The following is an 18,909-nucleotide window of genomic DNA, read 5'->3' on the forward strand; positions in this document are numbered from 1 at the left end:
AAAAATAACATCTGATCATTCCTCTCAGATAACAACTTTTCATTTGTGGGAAGCAAGCCATTCTGCAATATTCTCTTGTTCTCCAAAGCATTGAATGACTTTTCACAGTGAAGTAGCTCACCGATACACAATGACACAGTCTCTTCCTCCATGCTTCACTGAAATAGAGCTGCATTTATTTATATATTTCTCACCAGATTTTCAAAGACACCGCTCTGGAGCAACACCATGCAACTTATGTTTCATTGTGATTCATCACTCCACACAACTCTGGTGAACCACGCTGAATCAAACTTCCCATATTCTGCCAAAAACTTTCTGTCTTTGATGTTTTTCTGAGATAGCAGAAATTTGGTTAATTTCCTGACCAATAGTTTGTGTTTAGCCATTGTTTTTTTGTCCAGGAGTGTGTATGTATATATTTGTGTATGTATATATATATATATATACACTGTATATACACACTCACCTAAAGGATTATTAGGAACACCTGTTCAATTTCTCATTAATGCAATTATCTAATCAACCAATCACATGGCAGTTGCTTCAATGCATTTAGGGGTGTGGTCCTGGTCAAGACAATCTCCTGAACTCCAAACTGAATGTCAGAATGGGAAAGAAAGGTGATTTAAGCAATTTTGAGCGTAGCATGATTGTTGGTGCCAGACAGGCCGGTCTGAGTATTTCACAATCTGCTCAGTTACTGGGATTTTCATGCACAACCATTTCTAGGGTTTACAAAGAATGGTGTGAAAAGGGAAAAACATCCAGTATGTGGCAGTCCTGTGGGCGAAAATGCCTTGTTGATGCTAGAGGTCAGAGGAGAATGGGCCGACTGATTCAAGCTGATTGAAGAGCAACTTTGACTGAAATAACCACTCGTTACAACAGAGGTTTGCAGCAAAGCATTTGTGAAGCCACAACACGCACAACCTTGAGGCGGATGGGCTACAACAGCAGAAGACCCCACCAGGTACTACTCATCTCCACTACAAATAGGAAAAAGAGTCTACAATTTGCAAGAGCTCACCAAAATTGGACAGTTGAAGACTGAAAAAATGTTGCCTGGTCTGATGAGTCTCGATTTCTGTTGAGAAATTCAGATGGTAGAGTCAGAATTTGGCGTAAACAGAATGAGAACATGGATCCATCATGCCTTGTTACCTCTGTGCAGGCTGGTGGTGGTGTAATGATGTGGGGGATGTTTTCTTGGCACACTTTAGGCCCCTTAGTGCAAATTGGGCATCGTTTAAATGCCACTGCCTACCTGAGCATTGTTTCTGACCATGTCCATCCCTTTATGGCCACCATGTACCCATCCTCTGATGGCTACTTCCAGCAGGATAATGCACCATGTCACAAAGCTCGAATCATTTCAAATTGGTTTCTTGAACATGACAATGAGTTCACTGTACTAAAATGGCCCCCACAGTCACCAGATCTCAAACCAATAGAGCATCTTTGGGATGTGGTGGAACGGGAGCTTCGTGCCCTGGATGTGCATCCAACAAATCTCCATCAACTGCAAGATGCTATCCTATCAATATGGGCCAACATTTCTAAAAAATGCTTTCAGCACCTTGTTGAATCAATGCCACGTAGAATTAAGGCAGTTCTGAAGGCGAAAGGGGGTCAACCACAGTAGTAGTATGGTGTTCCTAATAATCCTTTAGGTGAGTGTATATATATATATATTAAAAGAATAAAAAAAAGATAAGAGTTAATGTTTGTTAAAAATGTTGTTAGATGCATTTATTGAACCCATCTACTGTACATTTGACAGCATTTTTAAACAATTATTAAGTAATTAATTTTGATTAGCCCTTGTTAAAATTTCTCTATTTTCCCTTTGGAGTGCTAGTTAAGCGCATAAATCAAGGGTTACAGTACACCAAGCTTTAAGTAGAGAGATAATCATACAGCAATTACAGTAATAATTATATCAATACACATTGGCACAACAATGAACAAGGAGGAAGCCACTCATCTACAGCTTATCTTGCTATTCATTGCTACAGTTGCTATGGAATCCAAAAATCACCTTGACACAGTATTTTCAATTAGATGAAGCTGATCTTATTGAGCTTGACTTGTGGCCTTTATCCTGTTAAATATGACTTAATATATTTTCACATGATTTTCAGTTGGTTACTGTGAAAATCAGGACACTGCGAAGGCCAACTCTCCCGGCTTCCCTTTGCAGACGACCTTGCACAAAGCCAAGGTTGACCTCAGTTGAAAAAAATGGTGCAAAATGTCTCAAAGGCTGAATAGGATTTGGGGTGAATTCCAAGGGCTTTAGGATGGGCTGACCCTTATATTGTTAACAGTAATGAGAGATGGCAGAATCACTGCTTCAATTGTGCCTGGAACCGCAGCGTGTTTTGTACTTTTCTAAGGTCAAGAGGGTCTCCATTCTGCACAACCTCTCGGTGACACACACGGCACTACTGCCATCCTCATCTGATGATCTGAAGATAAAATTGCTTTTCTGAGCTGGTTAAGTTCAAACGCAACATCACAAGCCCCTTCATCTGCAGGATGGACAGAAAAACACACAAATCACCAGTGAAAAGCCAGTGGCTATTTTTAAGGAATCCATCCATTCGCTTGTGTAGACAGACATATACACACACACTAGGGCTGGGATAAACGATTATTTTTTAAACGATTAATCTAGCGATTATTTTTTCGATGCATCGATTAACCTAACGATGAAATTTTCCAGTCTGATTCGATTATCTCCCCATTAATTGACTAATAGCAGTTTATACATGTTGATTTACATATCTGAATGAAAAAAAAAATGAATTCCTTAACATTGCAATATATGTTTATTGTTCTTAAAATTCCAAAATAAAAGACTATACAAGTGCAAAGTAATGCATTCTTCGTCAGAGGTAGCATTCAATAAAACCTTGAAGCCTTGAAAACACATAGGCCTAGCTAACTGAAAAAAGTGCATCTTGTAATTCTTCTTTCAGATGAAAATAACAACAACTTGATGTCTAGCATTCAATAAAAAAATAAAACGGTCACCCGAAATCAGTTGTTATAACATATGACAAAAACAATTGACGAAATTATGTTGCATATTCCTCAACAGTTCTTGTGCTGATATCACTAGTTGACATAGTACTATTTTCGGAAATCATAGGCTATAATATTGCGCAGTTGCGTGACATCAACGTGTTGTCCCAGCCCTAACACACACATACATGTATGTACACACACACGGGATATTACACCATCTCATTATTTATTTAACAAAAACTAGGCCAAAATGAAAAAGCCATGGGTGACAAACTAAGTACACTCTTAATGATTCCATTGGAATTAAGAGGGCAAGTAGAAGTCAGACAATGCTAATCAAATGCCTTTGATTAATTGATCATCAGCAAGTGTGATCACCTCTATACTGTAAAAGCAGAAGTTTTGGCAGTTTGCTGGTCTACCGAATTCAGGTGTGTGTTAACACAATGCCAAGGAGGAAAGACATCGGGGCAATGTTCTTAGAGAAACCATTGTTGCTGCCCATCTGGAAAGGGTTAAAATGCCATTTTCAAACAATTTGAAGTCCATCATTCTAGAGTGAGAAAGATTATTCACAAGTGGAAAACATTCAAGACAGTTGCCAATCTTCCCAGGAGTGGACATCCCAGCAAATTCACCCCAAGGTCAAACCGTGCACTGTTCAGAAAAGTCGCAAAACACCAAAGAACTACATCTCAGACTCTACAGGCCTCAGTTAACATCTTAAAATTCATGGCAGTACAATTAGAAAAATACGGGACAAGTATGGCATGTTTGCAAGGGTTGCCAGGAGAAAGCCTCTTCTCTCTAAAAAGGTTTGCATCTGAACAAGCCACAAGACTTCTGGAACAATGTTCTTTGGACAGATGAGACCAAACTGGAGATGTTTGGCTATAATGCACAGCACCACATTTGGCGAAAACCAGCCCAAACACATCATACCAGCTGTCCATCACGCTGAAAGAGGGTTGATGATTTTTGGCTTGTTTTGCAGCCACGGGGCCTGGGAACCTTGCAGTCATTGAATCGACCATGAACTCCTCTGTATACCAAAGTATTCTAGAGACAAATGTGAGGCCATCTCTCCGACAGCTGGCCGATATGTCATGCAACAGGAAAATGATCAAATCTACAACAGATCAGCTGAAAAAGAAAAAGAATCAAGGTGTTGCAATGGCCCAGTCAAAGTCCAGACCTCAACCCGATTGAAATGCTGTCGCGGGATCTTAAGAGAGCTGTGCAAAAACAAATGCCTGCAAACCTCAATGAACTGAATCAGAGTTGTAAAGAAGAGCGGGACAAAATTCCTCCCGAACGAAATGTGAGAGACTGATAAAGTCATACAGAAAACGTTTCTTTCAACTTATTGATGCATAAAGTTGCTCTTCAAGCAATTGAATCATAGGGTACTTAGTTTGTCACCCATGGCTTTCCCATTTTTGTTTTATTTTTGTTCAAATAAAAAATGACACGGTGTAATATGTAATTTTTTTTGTTGTTCATCTGAGGTTGCATTCAACTCATTTTAAGACTTGCTAACAACCAGATAACATTTATGTTCTGATACGTAAAACCATAAAATTCTGAAGGGATGTCCTTTCTTTTTTACATGACTGTATGTATATATATATATATATATAAATATAAATATATGTGTGTGTGTGTATATATACACTCACCGGCCACTTTATTAGGTACACCTGTCCAACTGCTCGTTAACACTTAATTTCTAAGCAGCCAATCACATGGCGGCAACTCAGTGCATTTAGGCATGTAGACATGGTCAAGACAATCTCCTGCAGTTCAAACCGAGCATCAGTATGGGGAAGAAAGTTGATTTGAGTGACTTTGAACGTGGCATGATTGTTGGTGCCAGAAGGGCTGGTCTGAGTATTTCAGAAACTGCTAATCTACTGGGATTTTCACGCACAACCATCTCTAGGGTTTACAGAGAATGGTCCGAAAAGTGTATCTGAGTGTATCTCACCGGCCACTTTATTAGGTACCCCATGCTAGTAACGGGTTGGACCCCCTTTTGCCTTCAGAACTGCCTCAATTCTTCGTGGCATAGATTCAACAAGGTGCTGGAAGCATTCCTCAGGGAGTTTGGTCCATATTGACATGATGGCATCACACAGTTGCCGCAGATTTGTCGGCTGCACATCCATGATGCGAATCTCCCGTTCCACCACATCCCAAAGATGCTCTATTGGGTTGAGATCTGGTGACTGTGGAGGCCATTTTAGTACAGTGAACTCATTGTCATGTTCAAGAAACCAATTTGAAATGATTAGAGCTTTGTGACATGGTGGAAGTAGCCATCAGAGGATGGGTACATGGTGGCCATAAAGAGATGGACATGGTCAGAAACAATGCTCAGGTAGGCCGTGGCATTTAAACGATGCCCAATTGGCACTAAGGGGCCTAAAGTGTGCCAGGAAAACATCCCCCACACCATTACACCACCACCACCAGCCTGCACAGTGGTAACAAGGCATGATGGTTCCATGTTCTCATTCTGTTTACGCCAAATTCTGACTCTAACATCTGAATGTCTCAACAGAAATCGAGACTCATCAGACCAGGCAACATTTTTCCAGTCTTCAACTGTTCAATTTTGGTGAGCTCTTGCAAATTGTAGCCTCTTTTTCCTATTTGTAGTGGAGATGAGTGGTACCCGGTGGAGTCTTCTGCTGTTGTAGCCCATCCACCTCAAGGTTGTGCGTGTTGTGGCTTCACAAATGCTTTGCTGCATACCTCGGTTGTAACGAGTGGTTATTTCAGTCACTGTTGCCCTTCTATCAGCTCGAACCAGTCTGGCCATTCTCCTCTGACCTCTGGCATCAACAAGGCATTTCCGCCCACAGAACTGCCGCTCACTGGATGTTTTTTCTTTTTCGGACCATTCTCTGTAAACCCTAGAGATGGTTGTGCGTGAAAATCCCAGTAGATTAGCAGTTTCTGAAATACTCAGACCAGCCCTTCTGGCACCAACAATCATGCCACGTTCAAAGTCACTCAAATCACCTTTCTTCCCCATACTGATGCTCGGTTTGAACTGCAGGAGATTGTCTTGACCATGTCTACATGCCTAAATGCACTGAGTTGCCGCCATGTGATTGGCTGCTTAGAAATTAAGTGTTAACGAGCAGTTGGACAGGTGTACCTAATAAAGTGGCCGGTGAGTGTATATACACACACACACACAGGCAAGCATATATACCCTGACACAGTTCAGATAAAGCAGCTGGTTTCTCAGAAATGGGATTTGTTCCACTGTGTTGAGTGGTCCATTTCCTGTACAAGAGCACTTTACGCTTCCTCTTTATACCGCACTATCATGGGAACGCTGTCTGCAGACTGCTTGGATTTCAAATCATTTGAATAAACTTAAATATTTTCTGAAGCTCCTCCGCTTCCCCTCGGCGTGATTCGCAGACATCTAAGTACGGGGATCATGAGGTACGAAACAATTTAATTTATACCATCTCGTGCAGTTCATGAATATTGATGTCATCAGAAGAACGGCAGCTCTGCTCAGCCTCTAGAGCACCGTAACAAGTGTGTCATGAGCACTGTTATTACACAGAGACATACAATGAGCTGAACAACTGAAAAAAAAAGATGGCGGGAAAAAAATCTGCAACAGGGAACATACTCACAATCCTGCTATTTAACAATTAGTCAGAAGTGATTTTTCAGACTATGGGTGAACAAATCTGATTTAATATGTGTACCGGCACAATGAATATAAGTGGAGGTCTGATGCTGTGATTTCCGTCAAAGTGACGTCAATAGACCTTATTCAGAGCAGCACCATGAAAGGTATGAAAGCGAGGTTGTGAGCTGTATAACTTCTTAACCCGCATCGGCCCGCGAGCGGGCCGTCGAGGGCGTGGCTATACTTTTATTACCTTTTTTAAGCTTTGTTTTATAACAAATATTCATCTGACTATCATAAACTATGCATCATTTGAAAGCTAAAACACTCAAGAACCATGTTCTAGACTTGTTTTTGCAATCAATACACCAGAGAGGAAAGGGTTAAATAAAATGCAAAAGGACTGCTCATTTGAAAATGAGCAAAATGAACCGCTATACTCATCTTTCATCTCGTATGGTTCAGATCAGTTCGGAAGAATCCAAGAAACAACAGCATACATTTCAATGTAAGGGTCCACTCTTCAAAATGCATCCCACTTTTTAATCCAAAACAACGAAAAATAGGGGAAAAAAATGAAATATCCTCCTTTGTTTTCATGAGCGTTTTCGAGATAGAGTTCGCATCATGTTCATTTTCAAAGAAATATCGATTCTAATCCATATTCCAACACTCAAAAGCCATCTCACCCCCGCAGTTTAGACTCTTCCGGATCGAATGATACATCCTACTTCTCTCTCCTTCAATCACAGGGTCTGTTACAGACCAAAACAGTAAGAGAGTCCCTGACAGGCTGAGCGCGCTGTCCATCGCGCAGCTGGGCTTTCGACTGGATAAAAGCCTGGATAATGCTATCCAATGTCCTTTGAGCTACGTTTTGATTGATGGGAGTATTAGCCAACTAAAATCGATTGCAGTGATAGACAGTTCATGCAAGCACATTCGTCAAATTCAACTGCGCAAAGTTTTCATTCACATGTGCGCTTTCGCCACGCGCGCAGCACGCACACACATAGTTAGCAGACCAGAATGTAAACAGACACATAAACGCGATGTTTTGACACATGGAGCTTGCATAAATGCACGGATTTACTCTAAAGCTTATATCTGAGCATCTGTATCATGGATCGTCGACTACAGAAGAGATTTGAAGGTTTTTTTGCAGAAAATGACGAAGAGCAACAGGAAGTAATAGGATATTCATTATAAGTATCAGTTTATTGCAATTTATTTGGGTAAAAACCACGTTTGTAATTACAAATGTTCTAAAACATTTATGTTTTTCTTTTTATATATTTTATACATTAGTTGGAAAATGAACACTTCTGCAATGTCTATACATGTAGTGAGAAATCACTGTTTTTGCTATTAGAATTGTTCAAAATAAAGATAATTTTGGTAAAATGTTCAAATGTTGTGCTGAAATCGTTTTTTTCTTGTGTGGTTTGAAGGGCATAACAGTTCTGAATTGTTGTTGCAGACCTATAGTGTTTACTCCCTATGTAAAGTGTTTGGGTGCCAGGTGTCCATTTGGAGTCTCCAAATTGCATTTTGGAAAGGACGCCTATACTTTTCTTGAATAAAAGCTTACAGAAACTACATTTTTGGGAGTATCATCCTCAAATTTGAATCTAAACATGGTCAGACATTCAATTTTATCTTTATGGTGTTTTCAGGCCCTTAACATAAAAGTCTGATCATTTTTTCCCTAAGTGAAGTTAATTAAAAGAAATCGTGAGTCACATTCATGTAAATTTTACCTTGTTTTACTCTGTTCCTATGCTACTTTGAGTAATAATGACTCTTGGGTAACAAAGTTTCAAGTGTCTAGTTTAAAAAAAGATCAGAGTTATGAATGTGGACCATAGGGTTTAAGAGCTACAGACATTTGTATTTGGGTATGTCATTTTCAGAAAATTCTCAAAAAATGGGGCGCTGGTTAAGAGGATAAAGCACTTCTTATTTTCCACAGCTCAAATTTTTTGTCCACATACATTTTTTAGAAAGATGTTTTTGCAGTGTTTCATCAGCAGAACAATCCAAAAACACATTAAATAACAGTACAACCCACTGAGAGATGTCCATCCCCCACAGTCTCGCTTTCATTCTTGTTTAACATCAAAAAAGGCACTGCAGTGAATAAGGTCTATAAAGCCATAGCTGATAAAACTCCTGGGTGTTTCTTCAACTATGGACACTTTTAGCCCCATGGACTTAAAATAAAGAACTATTTTCAATAAAATAGTATTTTTTTATGTGTGAATTTCTGTCATATTTCAAATTATATTGTGTTTAATAGCATTCTGTTAATGAAAATGACAGTTATGGGATAATCAACGCTTATGATTTTTTTTTTTTTTTATAAATCATTGCCACTCAATAAATATTGAAATGTTTTTTTTTAGATGTAATAAAAGTGCTGTAAAAAAATAAAAAATAGAAAAAATAAAAACTGCACCAATTATAGGCAAAAACAACAATAACATCACTGCCCACTACCATTACCATTACCATAGTTTTTATAAAGACTTGCTTTGTTTTTTTTTATGCTAAACTCTGAAGTGTTTATTTTATTTATTCCTAATGCCATAACAGGAGTATTTACACCACTAATTAATTTCTGCTGTCACAAATTGAGAAGTTAATTACATTCCTGAAAACCTTATTGAGCTAAGTGTCAACATTTCAGAAGGCCACATGCAGTTAGAGCCCATAAGGGAAAAATGCTGATCCCATGTCATTTTGTAGGTCTGGTTGCAGATTAAATCAGCCCAACCAATCACCATTCAGAGAATATTATACATTCCAATTAATATCAGATATGCATTGCTAACAGTCTTGCCATTCATCATCCCTTTAAAAGGTTGTTTTTTGATCGAAAAAGCTGGCAATGTCTGACAGCAAAGTGTGACGTCGATTAAAGCGTGACAATGGCACTCATACTTGTATAAATCCAAATAAAACCACTTACTGTACAAGCAAACACAATCGTAATGTCTGCATTCATTGCATCACTGTAGTTATTTATTGTAAAGATGCCATGGAACACCACAAAAGCTAAATCTGAGTATTATAGACGTTTTTTTCTGGGAAAGAACAAAGTGCTAAGAAACTCTGAAATCTATTATTGATGCCACAGAGAACAGTAAAATGAACATTTGTGGAGTTTGTATTCAAATATAATAATTAGCTGGGAATTCTTGGACTAATGCAGTCAGGCAGAATTATGAGATAATCTTGCTCTGACTAAACCCGGCTCCCTCAGAGAATATAATGACCTCTCCATTAAGGCATGATTAAACATGCTGCTATTCAAATCTATTTCAAATCTTTTTTTTTTCTTTTTTTCTGGTTTCATGTCAGTTTTATATAGGCTGTATAAGAAACCTGAATGGCAATTAAATGGCCATTACCATTTAACTATGAACTTTTTTTCTTTTTAAGTACTCAAATCTTAATGAAAATGCATTACTGGTGAAAAAAAATCATTTTTTTCATAGAAAAACATTTACTTTTATACATTTACTGGACACTTAATTGAACGTAGATAACAAATGACAAAAAGAGCAGGTAATTATCAGACATGAGGCAACATATTAGCAGCACTGCAACAGAAATAAGTACAACTACATATTTTAAACCTGACTAGTTCGCCTGAACAACTTACTGAACTGAACTTAGGCGTTCATCTGACCCCAAATAATTTTTTAGGATGCGGACAGACACATACAAAATGGCTGGCCGGAGAGCAATGGATTAAAATAGAATGTTTTTAAAACTACTAACTTAACACAATGTCTTAAATGCAAACTCATGGCGTGAGACACTTAAAAAAAAAACATTAGAAATGAATGCAACGAAGCTTTAAAATGCATAAAATGAAAGAAAAAAAATAGATAAATAGTTTTAACTCATTGTTTTAATCTAATTTTTAAAGCAATCTTCAGGATGGGAAAGGGATCATATACATTTTTACAAAAGCACATATAATTTCAGAAGTAAAAAAAAAAAAAAAAAAAAGTAAATCTATTCGACTTCACTCATAATCAATCCGTACTGCAATGCCAAAAAGGTGAGTGTCTTTATTTAATATAGTGCTTAAATTTGCACAAAAAAATATATATATATATATATATTCTAGCTAAAAAGTAGAAGTGGAATTTCCATGAACAAAAAAAAAACATTTAAAAAACAGAATAGTGCTTACTATTAAGCTATGTGACTGTCTAAATGCTTAAGGACAATGAGGGACAGATACAAGGTCTTCCTTGTGCACCGAAGTGAAACAAATCTCAATTTCATCCCTCGTGCCAGCTAACATGCTTTTAATATTCAGCCATTGTTCCTTGCTTCATTAAGACATTAAGAGCTGAGGCCTTCAGAATTGTTGAGTTCTCAAGAGTGCAGACGGCCAAGGGCCAAGCCCAAAGCACCCAGAGGCACGAAGGCAAAAAAATAAAAAACCTGTCAGCTGAACAGATGTGTGCAGGGCACTGATAATGCATTTAGATGTGAAAATGAAACAAAATAAACACAACTCTATAAATTTCACATGGCTGCCATTCTTTCCCACCGACATTAAATCAAGAAAAGCGATATAACCTCTCGAAGAACCAACCCAAGCCTCAGTGGATTTTTGTCATTAAATTATTTCGAAAAAGGTCACATCTAAGCTATAGCTTGTGGCAACGAACCAAATCTTATACATTAAGAGTAAACATATTAGCTTAACAATTCGAAATATCAATGAAATCAATGTACATAAGAAAATCCGTGTCAGGTTTTAAGACTGCTCTGGTCAACATGAAGCCACATTTATAAAAGAAACTCAAACAAGCCAATAGGGAGAGATTTGCCATCACTGTTAACAGACCAAAAGCTTTGCATATGCATCCAGCGGCTTTCACAGAGGTGATGATAATGCTACATTAATTTAACTGGAGTAGAGAATTAGATGTGCCCTGTGAAGAGCTCCACCTGTGTGTGAAACATTTCTTTTGTAGAGAAAATTATGTAAATTGCATTTCAATATGTATGGTGTGACACTCTCAATTGTTTCCTTGCCAGCGCTTTTAAGGACATAGTGTTGAAACCACAAAGACTTTTTCATGACAAGCTAAAGGGCATAATGTTTGTGTTTTGTTTTATTTCGTTTTTTAAACTCGTCTCTGCATATTCTAAGTGCATGTTCTACTAGGAAACAGTAATCTTTTCATTCAGAGATGAAATCTTTGATAAGAAAAAAAAAAAACGATTTCTCCCAGTACAACATTAAATTGATCCAGATTTTCATTGTTATGAAGATTATAGACTGTCCTCCCAGTACAGTCTATTGTTGTGAATAGACATACAGGACACACAAGACGAAAGACATCACAGATTTCTCAGAATACAGATATTTCAATTTATTCAAATGTATTCTTACTGTAAATAAGATCTTGTGACGGGAAACAAATAAGACTGAAAGAGTTTTGTAAAAACATGGTAAAGATCTTAAGCTTTAATTTAACCGTTTAATTATTTACTGAATTAAGAGGCCTTTTAAGAAAGATGACACTTTAAAACTAAATTTGTGAGCAGGGATGCCAAAAGTATGTCTTGTATATATAATATACACACACTACCGATCAAAAGTTTGGGATCTGTAATTTTTTATGTTTTTAAAAGAAGTCCCTTGTGCTCACCAAGGCTGCATTTATTGAATTAAAAATACAAAAAAAAACTAATATTGTGAAATATAAATACAATTTAAAATAACTGTTTACTATTTTTAAAATGTCATTTATTCCTGTGATCAAAGCTGAATGTTTCAGCATCATTACTCCAGTCTTCAGTGTCACGTGATGCTTCAGAAATCATTCTAATATGCCGATTTGCTGCTCAAGAAACAGTTCTTATTATCATCAATGTTGAAAACAGTTATGTACAATTTTTTTCAGGATTATTTGATGAATAGAAAGTTCAAAAGAACAGTATTTATCTGAAATGGAAAGCTTTTGTAACATAACACTATACTGTTCAAAAGTAAGAAGAAAGAAAAATTCAAAATATTTTTTTTGAAAGGAATGAATAATTTTATTCAGAAAGGATGCATTAAATTGATCAAAAGTGACAGAATCTTTTGTAACATAAAAATTATCTACTATTTCAAATAAATGCTGTTCTTTTGAACTTTTTTTTTATCAAAGAATGAAAAGACAGACAAAGAATGTAGACAGATGGATGGAAGGACAAACAGAATGACTGAAAGACAGAGAGAAAAATATACAGACAGACAGAAATGAAATACAGATACAAGAGACAAACTGATACATAGAATGACAGACATATACATAGAAAGATAGAGAGATAGACAGACATAAAAACTAATGCATCATAAAAACGCTTGCTTTTATAAAAACACAGCTCAATTAATAACCGTGTCTCCTGAGGAATTGCGTTTTGTTTCCCAGTGGTAGTCCTACAGATTCCGACTTTGTACGCAGCCCCTTGTTGATATTTGTTCGAGTGGCGCTTCTGAAAGTTTAGTCCTTAAAGAAAATACGATTTATTTATTTTTGCCTCTAAGGGATTGTTATGAAATGTAGATGCCGCTCCATTACAAGCATCTCTCACAGGCATCTTTCTGATCTTTGCTGAAGGCTTGTGGCTACGACTCTTTGACACAGCCAGTAAACTCTACTAACACCCAGAGCATCTAGGCACTTTTTTTTTTAAATGTCAGGAGATTCACCAAAGAGGCAGATAGAGCATCCCTTGATCAGATGAAATCCAGACAAACAGGATATCTACAGCCTGAAAAGCATTTCTCAGCATATCAGGAACAGCGGGCCTCATTACTTGTCCTGGAAGAAAAACACACACACACACACACACAAGGGCACGCTCAGCAGTTTCAAGTGAGACAGACTAAAACTCTGGCAGACGAGAAATATTCTGCCACCTCTTCCACTGAAAAAAGTCAGTCAAAGGGTCGTTGAAACATCCATGAGGTGAAGTCACATTTGGTTTGAGAAATTCTATGGGTTTTTGCTGCTGGGGTCAAAAAAAAAAAAAAAAGACAATTCAGTGAGCGTTTCTACTGCAGGGTCTGATAAAACTGGGAGAGAGGGACAATTCCAGCGCTGTCAAGATCATCAACCGCTGCCATCAGTAACAGTGAAATAACTCACCATAGAAACATATTTCTTGAAAAAGCAATGACTTTCCTGCCACTGTGAACTGCTGTAAGTAAAGCAAACTGGCTTAGGCATCAGCCCCATGGCATTTCAGACACTCACCAGTGCTATTGAAATAGCCATGGGTAGGAAGTTTTGTTAGGTTATTAAAACCGCTGCAAACCATCTCTGGCATTTAAAAGGAAAATCTCATGGCCCCAAGTTTACTTATTATGAGATTTCTGTTGTGTATGTGTGAGAATAAGTAGGAGTATTTACACTGCTAATAAAGCTCTGCTGGCACAAACAGAGAAGTTAATTAAATTTATGAAAATCTTATTAAACCAAGTGTCAACATTTCCATTACAGGCTCTAACCCCCATGCGGGTTAAGGGACAAATTTTCCGTTCATTTTTCAAAAACATAATCCCTGATTGTACTGTGCTGTGATTGTACTGTACAGTAGAAGCTAACTAAGTAGCAACTCTACTTCCTTAACTAAATTGTTGTATCTTAACAACATGAAATGGGGACTTTCAAAGAACGTTCGTATTCTGTAAAACAGCTCGCATCGCTTCCGGTTCAGGCCTTTTGTATGTGCTTTGTTAAATATTGAGCCGTTTTACTTGATACCTTCAAAAGGAGTGAGCAAGATTGATTAACTCCTAAGTGCTTTCACATAGCACATATATGCTATCACCATAACATTTTATCTAGATGCGGTTGTAGGGGATGTAGGGGAACTTCACAAAAAAAAAAAAGATTTGTCCTCCTACCTTATTTCCTTCCAGAGTTACCACATGTCAAATAAGATAGATATGTAAAGTTTCCCTTGAGCACACTTGTATTTGTCTTTTATCAGCAGTTACTCAGCATGAGAATGTCCAAATCGAATAACTTTTTTCAAAAAATGTCTAAAAGTGTTCTATCAAACGATACCTACCATTTGAGACTCCTTGCTACAGTTTTGGAGTTACGTTTGTATATGTCACTCTAAAAATGCCTTCAGGGCTTAAAGGGCTAAAGCCATTTCACTGTAACAGGAAGCAAATGGCAACGCCACGGTAAACCAGCTCCGCATCACGCACACGCTCCAGAATCAGAGAAAGACAGTAGTGTAGTCAGCAGGGGGGCCGTAGCAGGAGCTTCTCATCCCAGACCTCAGCAGGTGAGGAGCTGCGAGCAGTGAGAGATGAAGGAAGTGAGCTGTTTGGCACACAGCGAGAGCTCTCGTCCCCTGTCGAACAGCACTAAGAACACAGATGAGATTTCATCATCCAGGCAGATAAGCTGGCCTGAACGGTGCGCTGCGATCGCAAGAGCGCTGGCTGCAGGCGACAACCTGAAACTTTTTCACATTCTGTCAAAGGGAGTTACGTTTTCTACCTCTCTTGTCCCACTTTGCATTTGTAAAAGCCATACTGCTATGTATACCAGATTTCAGAGAAAAATGAGATGAAACTAGGGTTGTCACAATACCAAAATGTAGTCATTACCAGTGAAATTCATGATTCTGAACACCAACCACTCAAAAGCCACCAATAAGCAATTTTTTTTATGTTATCACCAATAACTCTGTAGAAAGACTAAAGCCTGGGACACACCAAGCCAACGTCAAAGAACTTGTGGCGATGAAAGCTGACTGTATTGTCGCTTCTTGTCTTGGCCATAAAGCTGCTCTTGAAAACACCAAAAGGTCTACTGGCGACGGTCAACTAGCATGTGCATTCTGTGCCTGCTCAATAACTGGACGTCAGGAAATAACTGCATATATCAGCAGGTATCAATAGCCTATTTTCACCATTCAAAAAAGGAAACCGAAAGTAGGACTGCAGATATAAACCGTAAACAAAGCAGTGCTTGCTTACCATTTTGAAAATCAATCATGCTGATCACTTTCTTCATTCCAGTCAGCTGAAGTTATTATGAATATATTCGTGCATTTGAATGCTAAGGTAAGATAATGTAAAATTATAATAGCCTTATAATTGACTTCTTTCATCACTTTCGCTTTTATTCTCGTGCATTGACTCGTTCGCGAAGCTGAAAAGCCCATCAGAGTTCTCTCTAACTGAAGGCACTGATATGCATTCACCATGCTGAATTGGCCCCCAAAAAAGCATCTGACTAGAGCCAACAGTGTGGAATACACTGCAAAAAACTAAGCCGACCGATGCTCAAAAACGGCCAACTGTCGGCTTGGTGTGTCCCGGGCTTAATGTTGGTAGGCTATATTTTTTCTATTTTAGTATCAAGTTTGTACCAGTACTTTCGAAATCTCTAGATGATACAGACTAATTTCTGGTCAGAGGCCATCCTCATTCCATTCCATGGAGAGAATTTTTTTTTTTTCTCAACTATCTCCCCGAAGAATGGATGAAAGAGACTGAGTCTTAACAGGCCCTTGTGCTAATATTACCATCAGCACCTGAAAGAGACGAGGATAGGAGAAATGAGCATGCAAATGGAAAAATCACTTCAATCAGCTGCCTCTCTTTGCATTTCAATGGACCGGCAGATGCTTTAATATAACGCTTTCTCTTATTCTCTCTCTCGTACTGACCTCTACCATCCCTCGACTCTGACGGCTACGCATCTTTCCAGCCATCTAAGGTTATGAGAGGTGTTGGTCTTACAGTCCCTATCCAGCGAAACACTTCTGTGTGACATTTCCCAGAGGCTAGGAGGCGGTGATGCAAGCATATTTAATTACAGTGCCCCAATTAAACCGTTAATTATCTAATTCTAATACAACTCCAGGGAAGCAAAACCAGCAATTTTTGTGTCGCCTCAGTCGGCCTGAAAATCATCGTATTCACATCGGAGAAACAGTCCTATTACAACCAAAATAACATTTTAGTGACTTAAAGATACAAAGTGAAAGAAACAACCACTAAAGGGATCTAACTGAGCAGAATAAAGAGCTCAACAACTATCAACTAGAATATGAAATTGGCCTCTGCTTACCCACATGAATAACAGAACTATATCATAATTAAGCTGCTGATTGACAACCAATCTGACTTGAAATTTTAAAAACCCATTAGACTACAGGATTGAGGTCAACCTAGTTAATATTCAGCCAACAAGAATTGAGAAAATTGAAGAGGATGAATTAAGTTCTGCTCATGAAATTCAGCAGGAAAAAGTCAGTACTGCATTTCATGGCTGTTCGACAGTAAAAATGGCTTTTAGGTTGATCCTAGGGGTTAAACGGATCGTTGTTGATCCGTGATCCGTACGGAACAGGCCCCCGTGGTTCGGCACGCATGTGATTGGCGGATCAAAGTTTAACCGCAATAGACTGAAAGGTTATCATTTGAACATGTTTTTTTCTTGCTAGTTTACACATTCAATATATTTTAGACCATTCCAGCAAAAGAGAATTGAATTCTGTATTGTGCGCTGTTATCTGTGGGCACAGCCGCACACACAGAGAGAGGCGTGTTTCAGATAGCGTCCAAACTCCGAACTGATTCCTCTTTCGTGTCCCCATGCACTTGGATGGACACATGGGCACATACACACAAATTATGTCAAAATACCGGTCTCGGCAAGTATTCTCGTTAACACAATCGGTTATGTTTTAAGTTAACAAGTTGAGAAAGAAATCGGATGTGTATCATTGTACTGGATCTGTGCATGCATGTTGTCTTAAAGTGACAGCAACTTATATATACCTGATGTTGTCTGTCATGTTAATCAAACAACAAAACACAGCTTTAACAAAAAAAATAATCTATATTAAATTTATAGTGAACAGTGTTTTTACATTTAATTATTACATTTCTGAACCCTAAATTAATACTACACTTAGACCTTAATTTATTTGTAACTTTGTTATGTTGTGTTTGTCTATGCTTGTAATTGGTGTACAGTATTTGTTCTTTTTACTGTCTGGTCACTTGCCTTTAATAATGTTTTAACTTTATTAGTTAGGCTAGTAGTTTTTTTTTGCTGTGGTATCGGAGTGCCTAAACTGAGCTTTAAGTAACAAATGGAAAGCCAAGTTACCACGCTGCCGCCGCCACCCCCCACACCCCCCAATTTATTTTCTTGTTTTTGAAAATGCTTATTGCGTCCATAGAGCGAACCTTTCGCTGATTGCTTACAATTTAACCCCCATAAGTTCCTCCCATAATTCGCACAAAATATCATGGGGTGTAGGAAAAAGGTGGATACCGTTAAATAAAAAACAAAACGATTGAGGTCAACAACTATCTAAATTGAGATAAAGAATTCAGATGGAAAAGTCTGTGAACTGCATTTCAGGGCATGTCCATTAGACAGTTAAATTGGCACTGGCTTTTTGCTAGATCCGTAATTTAAAAAACAATAAACTGGACACTTAAGGAAAAACTAATTCAGAGGCATCTACTTACCAAGTAGGGCATACATATTCTGGAAGATCCTCAGAAGCTCAGGGGTGATGGCAGGGCTGTTCTCTAAAGTCACAAACCTGAATGAAGAAAAAGATCATGCCATTTAAACAGCCTTCATTTAAAATGCAACATTTTTTTTTTTTTGTCAAAGATGTTACTTGATCATCATGACATGGAAAGACAGTATCTTTAGTAATATAATGGTAATATTACAATGAAAGAACTATGCTTTTAGTGTCCATGGAAACACTTCATGGCACCAATTCATAAAAAGAGTGGCTTCAAGCTGAGCATCTTCAATCTTTAAACAAAACAGATGATCTTTTATAAAAGCATTGCAGAAAATGAATGGATGCTGCTAAATTTGTTGAAGTGCTGCTATATTTGATCCAGAGGCTACAGAGGAGTCTTTGTGCAGGTTGGGTTATTGTACAGAGTGACTCTCTTTGTCTTGATCCAAGAGAGATAGAGTGACTCAGAGAAAATGATAAATGGACAGCGGTGAAGAACAACAAACCGAGAGAGAGAGAGAGAGAGAGAGAGAGAGAGAGAGAGAGAGAGAGAGAGAGAGAGAGAGAGAGAGAGAGAGAGAGAGAGAGAGAGAGAGAGAGTCTGAAGCCTTGAACTTAAAGAGGGGGCAGGGGGTTAACGCTCTTCAAAGAGATGAGCGAAGAGA

At 38.1% G+C, this 18,909-nt stretch overlaps 1 protein-coding gene across 1 annotated transcript in view; it reads right to left on the minus strand.

Annotated features, from left to right (window-relative positions):
• ipo11 (importin 11) overlaps positions 1–18,909 on the minus strand; it is a 195,574-nt gene that overhangs the window by 54,559 nt on the left and 122,106 nt on the right. The window contains exon 22 of the mRNA XM_056237513.1: positions 18,234–18,310. Coding sequence (XP_056093488.1) covers positions 18,234–18,310 — 77 coding nt within the window. The remainder of the gene's footprint in view (positions 1–18,233; positions 18,311–18,909) is intronic.

This window comes from Rhinichthys klamathensis, unplaced genomic scaffold (genome assembly GCF_029890125.1).
Source record: "Rhinichthys klamathensis goyatoka isolate OS25496 unplaced genomic scaffold, OSU_Roscu_1.1 h1tg000487l_1, whole genome shotgun sequence".
Taxonomy (NCBI): Eukaryota; Metazoa; Chordata; class Actinopteri; order Cypriniformes; family Leuciscidae; genus Rhinichthys; species Rhinichthys klamathensis.